This window comes from Euwallacea similis, chromosome 2 (genome assembly GCF_039881205.1).
Source record: "Euwallacea similis isolate ESF13 chromosome 2, ESF131.1, whole genome shotgun sequence".
Classification (NCBI taxonomy): Eukaryota; Metazoa; Arthropoda; class Insecta; order Coleoptera; family Curculionidae; genus Euwallacea; species Euwallacea similis.
Window position 1 is genome coordinate 3,550,162 of NC_089610.1, and position 11,870 is coordinate 3,562,031.

The 11,870-nt window shown below is 31.6% G+C and overlaps 2 protein-coding genes across 2 annotated transcripts; one reads left to right on the forward strand and one right to left on the reverse strand.

Moving 5' to 3' along the window:
• Positions 1-67: 67 nt before the first annotated feature.
• On the reverse strand, positions 68-4,203 carry LOC136419215 (guanine nucleotide-binding protein G(o) subunit alpha-like). The gene is made up of 7 exons (XM_066405418.1): positions 4,040-4,203; positions 3,782-3,947; positions 3,277-3,461; positions 2,695-2,855; positions 2,397-2,640; positions 2,166-2,340; positions 68-2,107 (listed from the first exon to the last, which is right to left on the reverse strand). The coding sequence occupies exons 2-7, from the start codon at positions 3,903-3,905 to the stop codon at positions 1,917-1,919; spliced, it is 1,080 nt and encodes a 359-aa protein (XP_066261515.1). The 5' UTR covers positions 3,906-3,947; positions 4,040-4,203; the 3' UTR covers positions 68-1,916.
• Positions 4,204-4,526: 323 nt separating this feature from the next.
• On the forward strand, positions 4,527-11,755 carry C1GalTA (Glycoprotein-N-acetylgalactosamine 3-beta-galactosyltransferase 1). Its single transcript, XM_066405485.1, has 8 exons — positions 4,527-4,678; positions 5,361-5,503; positions 6,687-6,841; positions 6,903-7,091; positions 8,160-8,298; positions 8,660-8,819; positions 8,883-9,104; positions 9,530-11,755. Exons 2-8 carry the CDS (start codon positions 5,478-5,480, stop codon positions 9,686-9,688), a joined length of 1,050 nt encoding a protein of 349 aa, XP_066261582.1. The 5' UTR covers positions 4,527-4,678; positions 5,361-5,477; the 3' UTR covers positions 9,689-11,755.
• Positions 11,756-11,870: the final 115 nt, after the last annotated feature.

An 11,870-nucleotide genomic window follows, 5' to 3' on the forward strand; every position in this document is an offset into this window, starting at 1 on the left:
TGTACAAACTATGTAAGAAGAATGAATTCATTTTAGTTATCCAATGGGAAAGAAAAAAAAACAAATATTCTTAAAAAAGCATTTATTTATAAAATCCTTACGGTAATTCATTTCACCTACTTATAAAAAATGTAAAGTTCCTAATCAATAATGCACAAACGTGAACAATTCACATTCTTGTGATAAACGCTCCAATACGCACAGAGCTTTATCACAGATCGTATATTAAATATTCAACTAATAATAGAACCAAAAATACAGGGCGATCTACAAGGCAATGGATCGAGTCCAATCAAATTATATGACGTAATCTGCTGCATCCATATCGTTTTCAAAAAGCTTAAATCACAATAAAGCGACACCGTTTTATTTATTTTTTCGCACTGGGTTTGGTGTGCATTGCTTACAAATTACCCTGCATATCAATTAATTGCACAATAGCGAGGCTACTTTCCCTAAAGTTTTCATAATGATAATAGAGTTTACAAACAGTCTCAAAAAACTATATTTTTTACATACCTATCGCTAATTTTGGCAACAATTTTTTCGAACACAAGCGAGAGATCTTTAAAATCTAGCATGAGGAAACAATTTAAATAAATGCAATATTAAAACTAGAAGAGATACGTGCCCTTATCCACTTAATGAAAATTTGAATAAATAAATTGGTGGATACCCGGAAATCCTTCCTCAGCCAACATTCTGAACCGATACAAAAGTTCAAAAGCAAAAGAGATTATCTTTTTATAGTTTTATATATTTTAAACAAATAATAACTCAATATTTGATGTATTCATCAAATATTGAGTTATTATTAAATTTATAAAAATACTTATTTTAATTTTGTTAACACGAAACTTAACTTTTAGTGTAAATTTTCGTCCAATTATAATAAGTAACTATTTTCAACTTTTATGCAGAAAAAACTACTTTCCAATCGTTACCCGAGGTTCAAAATTACAATTTTGTGTTCTAGTGTACAGAAGTATTTTTATGTTTCAATGCCCAACTTTGTATCGTTCATCAACTCCGGAAAAGTAGGTAATTAATACGATATTGTATTCTCCTGAAATCTCTCCACGAATTCCACCAACAGCTAGGAGAAATTGCATATTTCGCATGAACATAAAGCAGTGATAACAGCAAAAAGGAACCAAAGGACAATAGTAAATTTGCTTGTTTAAATAACTAATTGAAACCTTATGACCACTTAACCACTTACTATATGTATAAAATGTTTAAGAAATCCTCAAATTTCGTATTAATAACTAGTCTAATTAAAGCAACAAGCATTTCTTTCAGAATATACAATAATACATTAAATTGGACCTTTTAGGAACTAACAAAATTTTTCTTATACAATTAAAAATATCGTGAGAGATTGTAGAGGTTTAGAGATCTTTTATATGTGTGATATAAAAATAACATGTGAGATCTTCCTCAAAAAAGAAACATCTAAAGTAAAAAATGCTCAAACCACATTGCTGTCGAAATCGTCCGCTCAATGTCAATTTTTACCAAAAATTTAAGTTATTGAGAATGATGATACTTTGATTGTTCTTGTATTAGTCATTTCAATACTAACAATAACAATGATAAAACCCAATACTAAGAAGTGGAAAATCCTGTTCTTTGTCACCACTATGTGAACCAATCAATTTAGCACTTTATGCTATTTCAGTATAGCCATATATCTATTAGATTTGCGCGGATAAGTAAGATTTACCATTGAGGCAAAGTGCAAAAGCGACATAATCCTTTAAAGCACATGAATGAAGTTGTGTTAAAAAATTGGCATTATGCTGATTTTTCACTAGCAATTTATACAAAAATCGCTTACATTATAAACACATTTTGGCAAGAAATATGTAAACAAACTTACCAGACAACAAACGATAATTTTGTATGAAATTTCACTATAAAAGTGTTACTTGTCCTAAATTAGCGGAAATAACCATTTCCATCACAGACTGAAAGACAACTTGCACATTGGCAGTATCCGTGGCAGTGCAAAAATGCGGATACAACACCTTCCGTGAATCACCGTTTTTCAGAATAAATTTATGCTGAATGAATAAAGCGCCTCTATCGACATCTCTATCTGGCCCTAAAATAACATAAAAATTTGCATAAACTTTGTTCTTATTAGAAATAGAAAAATCTACCTTTATAATCTGGAAAGTACATCCGCAAATGCCTATTTGAGTACAAAATCTTTTCCCTGAAAAGATCAAATTTATTCATAAACAATACGAATGAGGCATCCCGGAAGAATGGGTTGTTGACAATTTGTCCAAATAAATTCAGGCTTTCTTCCATCCGGTTAACGGTAGGATCTTCCTGCAAGAACACGCGTTCTAATGCTCAAATCTTTGGAAAATGAAGAGATAACTTACAAGAAGAGTCATATCATATCCGCTCAACGAAATAACAAATAATACAGCCTTAACGTCGTCGAAGCAATAAATCCACTTTCGCCGTTGAGATCTTTGTCCACCGACATCATACATATTGATAATCATATCTTGGATGCGAAACTGTGTTTCTATGATACCTTGAGTTCTGACTCTAGCCCGTAAAACATCGGTAGGGTTTGGCACGTATTTCGGATCACAGATTCGTTCCATGTTTTCAAATAAACTGTAAGTATAGTCCAGTTTCCAATAATTGCATAACAATCAACGGGTTTCTTACTATAATGCTGAATCATTTAACTCATACTCATATCCTCTGGCTACTGCTAATCTGACTCCTCTATCTGACCATAGGGCTTGTAATGAGGCTGCAACATCTGGCAAGACTGTGAAGCTCATATCAAAACAACTGTCAGCCATTAAAACATTCTTGGCGTGAGTCTACAAAAAAACAGGCCATTATTTTCTAAGGTACAATGTGTTCATTTTATTTTATCCCGCTTTTAAATAACTGTAAAATATTTATTATAGGAGGTGAACATGTCATTAAAAACCTAGACTGCATGGTTTTTGCCTACAGTGTTATGTAGCAATCTTAGTTTTTATTTACGTTGAATATTAAAGCTAATTACACAGAATAACAAGGATGTTTCAGACTTTTTGCTATAATCTGGTTATTATTGCAATGTTTAGAGTTAAATTTAGAACACATACAAGTATAAGCATAAAAAAATTTATCTCTATGCATTGGTATCAATAGTTTCTAATACACAACCATCTGCTTAGCTATCAATACAATTACTCAATACTTACTTAATGGCACTGCTCTTCATATAAAGAGACTAGATATCCTGATTTTTACCTTATTTCGGGTGTGTTCCAAATTGATTCGAAGGAGACCCATTCCAGCGAGGACATATTTCATAGAAGAAAGGAGATTGTCTAATACTGTTGGACGGAAACTGTTCAATTCTGAGTGAGTGAATCCATCAGCATGGATTATTTTCATTTGTTTTACTAGGGTACTTTTCCCACTTTCTCCAGCACCTAAGTTTGAGAATATACTAATAGGGATAAGAATAAGTTCTACAAATGATAATGCCTTTAAAAGAATAAAGGTATAAAGAGTGATTCATAAATAATTGTCAACAACACCTTCATTAAACATTATAGCATCATTCTGAAAACTTGAAAGTTAAAGTAGTCATGCTGATGAATTTATTGAAGAGATGCCTCTAAGTTTTAAAGCTTACTTGAAATTTCTTTTTATAATCATCTTTTATTATATCTATCTACAGGCTCATGTCTTATCAGCATGATTGAAATAAGTTTTCAAACATGCGTTGTAATTTTATGGTATTACTCACCCAAAAGTAAGATTTTGATAACATTGCTCTGCTGTCGAGCAAACTCTCCTAGTTGCCTGTCAATTTCCTCACTTCGTCTCTTAGCTTTTCCCTCTTCACGTTCCAACGTTAGACATGCACCCATGTCAAACACATCCCGATTTGCTTCCCAAAGACAGTCAATTAACTGGGAAAATGTTTATGAAAATATTTTTTGAGGGCTTTTAACAGTTTAAAGGGACTTCAAGGTCATTTTTGTTGTCAAGCCACACTACTCACAGAAATAGTTTATTTACACAAAATTAATAAACAGATTAAAAACAAGAGTTATTATTTATGATTTGATCGGAAAATAATGAATTTCTAAATTAATTAAATTGCGTAAAAATTAGGAGAAAATAAACGTTGTTAGCAAATAGTTTGTTAGTAAACAAAAACCAAAAAGTTTGATGGCAAGTGAAGTTGACACTGAGGTTAAGCAGTTGAACTGTCCTTAACAATTAAATTAAAATAAAATAAAACTTTTTTACTTCCTTAACTGTTTCTTTTGATTGTGCGACTTTAATTTTTTCCTTAAATTTATCTCTGAAGTTACTATTAAGTCACCTAAACTTGAGTTTACAATTAAAATCGGTCTGAAATTGGAACCGCGGCGTTGCCACCAATTGTATTTTCTCGCTAGTTGACACCACAGGATATGACATCTAGAGGAATAAAAATTAAGTTTGGAGAAGAGAGATTAGGGAGAGGGGATAATAGTGACAAACGAAAGGAAGAGAAGGAATGGAAAATAACAAAAACATTGCCGAGTGAATTGGATTCAAACAGGGAGAGGTTTAATCATTAATTAATAAAACCATTATCAGGGAAAGTAATAATGAGTTTTTAGTTGTCTAATGAAATTGCCAGAATTGTACTGTAAGTACCTGTAATAATTGTTGTCATCCTAAATATTTTTCTTCTATATAAAATTGTTCATTTTTATATTTAATTTTAGTATTGTTTATTTTATTTATTTTTATGCTAAACATATTAATAATAGCTATATCAATTAATAAACTTGAAAATTAACTATGAAATTTAATTTAGCAATAGTTACTGGGGGCAGTAGTATCAGGATTAAATAAGGGCCCCAATATTTCTTCCTTTGGCCACTTCTTAGACTGACAAACAAATTTTAAGAAGGTTAATTGAGTTAAATTGAATCGCTTAAATCCTAATACGTACTCATAAAACTAGAAAATTTATTAAGAGCAAGAATTATTCTCAATTGTAAAGAGAAGGGTGATATCAGATGTGTGCAAATTATATAAAATTATTTCTCAAGCTATGGACTATCTTGAACTCCTTCAAACCCTCAGTTTTTGAACCCCTAGTGTATCAAATTATTAGAATGAACTTTTATATGTGGCTTATCTTTAGACAAATGGTTTAAACAATTGAATTACCTCTGTGTGTAGACATACTAGAGGTTCTTTGATATTGCTGGGTTTATCTACTATATGGTTATTCTTTCATTTTTAATATTTGTATTTTGTATGCAGGAAAAACGGCCGTAAAGACATTTTATTTATTTCTTTAATTAAAATTATTGTTTAAGGCTGTGCAGACATTTAAAACACTGATGGTTATGTGGGCTAATTGTATTACACCCAGAGGTATTTTTAACAATGGTCAGATGGGTATATAAAACAGTCTCATTTAGAAACAATTTGATATGAGACAAATAAGGATGTATAAATGGTAAGTAGGTTCATTCCAGTAGATATCAATATTAAGGATAGTTAGCACTTATGTTCAGCTAAAATCCCAGGTAAAATTTAAAATGTACTGCATTAAGAATTTACTGTTTACTAAATAGTAATTTTAAAAAGTAAATTTATTTGTTCTATTGAAACTTGCAATGCTAGGTTTATACAGCATATAACATAAGATTGTGCTCTCAGTTATATTTTGTGATTATAATGAATCATCTCCTGAAATTAAAGTATGTTTTTGTTACATGTTTTAAAGAAATGGTATTCACTTGATCATCATAATTTTTGAGGCATGTAACATTATTTTTATACTATTGTCGTCTAAGGACTTAAATCTATATTAACCTATTATATACATCTAAGATATATCTGCACTGTACATGGGTGTAGGTACAGGGTAGCCCACGAGAGATGATTGATCCTCTACCGAGTAGTCAAATTTAAACTGTTTGGATAAGAGAATTCTCCACTGCTCCTATACTTTTCCAGATAGATAAGGAAACAGTAATATAAATATTATGTAATATCCAGGGTGTAACTTATCATCATGGAGATATTTCAGGGAATGATAGTACTCTGCAAAATAATAAAAAAATGTGGGGGGTACATTTTCAACAATTTTTATAATTTTGTTTTTCTTTAGATTTATTTTTATTTTGAGAAATTTGATTAAACGTTACGAATTCCAGATAGTTAGTAACTGAGCCGAATAATTGTTTTTCCCTTAGGTGAGTAAAACGCAAAATATTAGAAAAAAATGTGAAACTTTGCCACCCTGTATATCCAAAATGGTGCGTTTTTAACCATAGGTGTATCAGCATTTTCTGTTATTTGGCAGAGTAGTATCGCTCCCTATAATTTCTCACTGATGATATGTTACACTCTGTATATACAAATTTGAACGTTTAGGACACAATAATACAATTAACACAAATTTATTAGTGAATGAGAAAATATACTTATTACTCTCGATTTTAGACTGTAACGCTTCCTTCTCATCATTCGGTCAACAGCAATCAAGGTGCGGTAAAGTATGGCTTTTCGCACAAATTGGATATTAACCATTTGTATCTCTTACAGTTTTCAAGAAAAGATATAAGATCACCTCTCGTGGGATGCCCTGTCCGCAATAAACGTAGATGTTATACATCCTTATATAATAATTTCAGGCAATCACTAAACAAACACTGCATCCTAACATTATTATCTGGCCTAGCTATAGGGTTCACTGTAGCTTATGTTGCATTATCACAGCAAATCACATTTTCGGACCCTCATAGCAGTTATGAAATGGAATTTGTAGCGGGCCCAACTATTGATCCAGGTTGTTAATTTGACATAATATTGAAATACATATTTCATAATAATCGTCGTAATTTCTATAGGTATACATTCTAAAGATGAAGAATTTCATTTACTGGAAGACAGTTCTGTAGCTGATAAGCTCTATAATGGCGTGAAAGTGCTGTGCTGGATTATGACCGGACCTAGTAATCACGAGAAAAAGGCGAAACATGTTAAGCATACTTGGGGGAAGAGATGTAATGTATTATTGTTCATGAGTTCGAAAGAAGGTAAGTTGGTGCGAACATCACTATTGCACTTTGCTGAAAGTTTTTCAGCAAAAGAGAACTTAAGTTAATAGAAAGTTAATGCCGAATATCCTGAAGACTGTATACACGTATTTTTTTCCAGCTATCTTATAAACAATAATTGTCACTTCCTTTCCATGGTTTGGTTATCTACAGTTTTATCCGCATTCTCTCTGCATTACATTAAATGATACATTTTATGCGTTACTTAGTTCACATGAAAAATTATTATTCAATTAATTTTCAAATTATTTCTAATTTCAAATGCGGAATTACGGTGTTTAAATCTATACTGATTATTTTGGGATATTTGAAGCAAAATTATATTGTCGTAGGCGATAATCTTACAAACGCGATCAATCGAAATATCGTCTGGCAGCAACAATTTGGGTCATTCCCAATGACTTAATTAAATTTGCAGTTGTATTTTGACTTTGTGTGGGTTTATCATCGTTTATTGCATGCTCCCGTTTATCCGAAATATTTGAGATTGAAAAGTTACAATACTTAAATTACACATCCTGTTTGCCTCAAAACTGTATGAATTGCTGTTAAATTTTGCTTCATTAGTGCAATTCAACGAACTGCACTGTGATAATAATCATTAATTTAAAAATCGTCTGTTGCATTGTTTGTTAATATATTGACCCGTCTATTAAACTTTGATTTATTTTAACAAGATTTTCATTACAATATTAACAGGAAATTCTCAAGGTTTGAGGACATTGTTTCAAAGAAAAAGGAACCCCAACAATTAATGGTCAAGAAACAAATTAAGTCACAAAATATAGCAGATAATACACAGAGTTTAACATATCTTCATAGGGATATTTCAGGGGGCGATAGTACTCTGCAAATTAATAAAAAAATGCTAATAGACCTATAGTCAAAAACGCATGATTTTTAATATACACGCTGTATATTTAATATAAATATATGAACATCTGTTTAGGCGATCGATCTGAGTCTTTCCTTTCGATGCTCTGATAAGGCGCATTTACCTTAATTATCCTTATCTTTTCAAAGTTTATCAATAGTTTTATGTTTCAGATCCGTCGTTACCCTCTGTAGCTCTCCCTATAAATGAAGGCCGAAAGTATTTATGGGGTAAAACAAAACGGGCCTTCGAATATGTCTATAAGCATTATTTTGATAAAGCCGATTGGTTCCTTAAAGCAGATGATGATACGTAAGTGCTTATTGATCAGCGTTTAAGTTTACAGTGTGTGACAATACAAGATGGTTATTGCTACACTCATGCAAAATTTGTATAGTAATGATAGTTCAGATGCACATAGTATATATATACTAACCTGTAAACTTATCTATAAATCCCAAAAACAATAATCAGAATCTCTCTTTTTAATTTAAATCACAAACCTATTTTACCTTCGCCTCATCCAAAGTGTGGCACGACCCAACGATATCTCTTTTTTTACTCAGAGCAGCACAGATGGTATGTATAGTTTGAGGTGGAACTGAGTTAAGAAAGTTGTAAAATAATTTACAAAACTGTATGTTTCAGTCAAAGATTTTAGTGTTTTTTGTAGGTATGTGATATTAGAAAATTTAAGGTACATGCTGATGCCATATAGTTCGAACCAATCAATATATTTTGGTTGTCGGTTTAAGCCTTACGTGAAACAAGGGTATATGAGCGGCGGAGCTGGTTATGTATTGAGCAAGGAAGCCTTAAAGCGATTTGTCGAGGTACACCATCAGCTTCCTTTAGAAGATAATCATTGACAAAAAATATTCTCTAAATGTATACAGGTTGGGCTCAAAAATGCTTCGGGTTGCTCAAAAAGTGATAATGGCGCTGAAGACGTGGAGTTGGGTCGATGTATGGAGGCGGTGAATGTGACAGCAGGAGATTCCAGGGACTCTTTAGGGCGTGGACGATTTTTCCCCTTCGTTCCTGAACATCATCTAATTCCTGGTCATGTTTCAAAGAGTTTCTGGTATTGGCAGTACATTTATTATGAAAATAAAGAGGTAGGTAAATGTAAACTTTTTTAAAGTCCTGACAATTTTATCAAAGGGGTAAAATTAGAGGAAAAGCGAAAATAAAGGCTACGACACCCTTTTAGTATGCAGTCGGTTACTTATGCGCCATTCCTTGTTAACCATACGCAAAACCTGCGTTTTTTTCTGTGGCAATTATCTTTAGCTAAAGTTGCCCGTACTGGGTCTTTCACCTTAAAATTAATTTAAGCAATAATTTACGAAATTCTCATTTCTTCAAGAGCCCTCAAGGTTATCTAATCATAAGGAGAAACCCTATACATTCATCTAGTGACCCTTCTTCCTCCGTTTTTTTATATTTCGCAGATATCACATTGCACAATTTTGCAATATTACGTTAAAAATTCTCAATTGCCATTCTCAATTCCCATTGCTATAGATTTACGTTCATATAGGGTATGGAATGCTGTTCAGACAACGCAGTATCATTCCATTACGTGACTCCAAACCAGATGTACGTCCTAGAATACTTAATCTACCACTTAAGGCCTTATGGTATATCATTTCAAGTGGAGGTACCCTCTCAGTTGGCAGAAAAAAAAGAATCTCCTTAAGCAGTGATAGTAGTGTTTACCCTAGCTCACATTCGACTTTTTAGCAGCAACTTTAGTCAAAACTCCGGCATTTTCCTAAACTTTATCCACATGAGAAATGTTTTCGCATAGGAATGAATGATTTCTATAATTTTTTTATTAGATATTATTCTGGATAGAATGTGCTGAATGAGGATAAAATATAGTTATGCAGAGATGGAATGTAAATTAGAATCTAAAAGGTCCATATCGGCCCAACTTTCTGCAGCATAAGAAGCTGCTTGTGAGCGAGGTAACATTTAGGCGGTGTTCTATCAATATTGGATTAGTTACCCCTAACAATTTAAGCAAAAAACACAAGTTCGTTTGACGATTGTAAATACCTTTTGAAAGTCCATTTTACGTCATTTATAACTCAGTGGGTAAGTTTGTGACAATACTGATTTTTTAGTATATATTTTTTAGAATAAACGAAACAAAATAAATCCAGAATATCCACAACATTTAATGTCATTGCTGCATAAGCCTGAAGTTTGTTTTATGAGTCTTCATGAAGAAAATATGGCAAACCAAAGCGTTCTAGTTTCAACTAAAAAATTCGATCAAGATTCAATATTGCCAAATTCTATACATCTTTAGGATTTTTTTGGTTGAAATTTTGGTTTGAAAACATCACTACTTGCATCTTGACAAAATGTAAAATCGACTTCGGGAAACGTAATATGTTTTCCAGATGCTGAAAACACCCAAAATCTCATCGAATTTGGGCCCTCCTGTACATTTCAGCATTGGGAATTCAAATATATATCTTTATTATATTTCTATGTTACTTCGAATTCAAAGCTTTCACTCCTAGTCATTTTTAGCCAAATGAACAAATAAAAATCTTGCCATATATTAGCGATTAGGGAAACATCACATGTTATTGCAAAATGTATCTATATAGATTCGCAACCATTTTGAACTTTTTTTAATTTTATATACCTCAGTACGTATTTTCATACCCTTGCCAAATAGTCTCTAAATAACTGCAGTGCAGTTAAAATCACATTAAAAATCAAGAAGCCAATGACTTCTTTCAGCATATCCTATTTATACTTACGCAAATTATGTGTTTTTACATGCATAAAACCTTGTCCAAGTCTATTTTAGATTAGCCAATTTTAAGATATTGTATAATTTTTTAAACGCGTCGGATTTCCTGTATTATTTAAATAGGAAATTTGACATTTTAAATTTAAAAAAAAAATTAAAAAACTATTTAATATTTTTGAAATTGGATCATCTACAAAGAGCTTAACAGTTAGATCCGATCTATTACTATTGTATTATAGACTGATTTCCATACATATAGTACTTTTAATTCAAAGTAGCTGTTTCCACTTCGCCTTTTTGTAAAGAAAAATAGATATATATCCAAAAATATGTTAATTGAGATATTGAACAATGGAATATCGATGGAAAATTGGTATCTACTATAATGGGGATTCTATTCCCCACCTTCTCACCAAGGTAACTTATAACAATAGGTTTCTTTGCGAAAAAAATTATGAAGGTAGCGAGTTTTGAAATGAAAATACCGTATACATTCTCTTTATAATAATTAATTATTGTAAATATTAAGTTTGTGCTAGTCATGAAATTAAAGACATAGTTGTTAACCATATACGCGATATTTGAGCACTAGAATTACGATACTCACCAAAAAGAAAAGTCCGTGTATAAAACGATATTAACCGAATGCTCATTTTTTTAAAAATAAGTGCTCGTACTTTACGGTTGTCTACAAATTTGTGTAAAATCTTCATTTGTTTCTTTATAGTTTAGGTTGTCTTATGTAGATTAAGAATATGTATAATACCTATTTTTCATTTAATTGAAAAGCAAATGGTCATGGAAATAGGGTTTAAGGGAAATGAAATAGGAGAGAAGATTCCGTGATTCATTGCTTTGTAATTAAATTAAAAAATGGTAAATAAAAGTATATAATTATGAATATATCATTACATGTGGGTGTCATTTATGTATATTGAAAGCAATCTATTATTTTAAGACAATAAAAGTCTAGTACGAGTTTGGTTTAATTTCGTATGTTTCCCAATTTGTTTATTTTTCTCGACGTAAAAAATGAATATTACCCTGTAACTAGTGAATCAATAAATTCGTTATCAAGAAACGCTGGTTGACGTTTCAAATTTTTAAG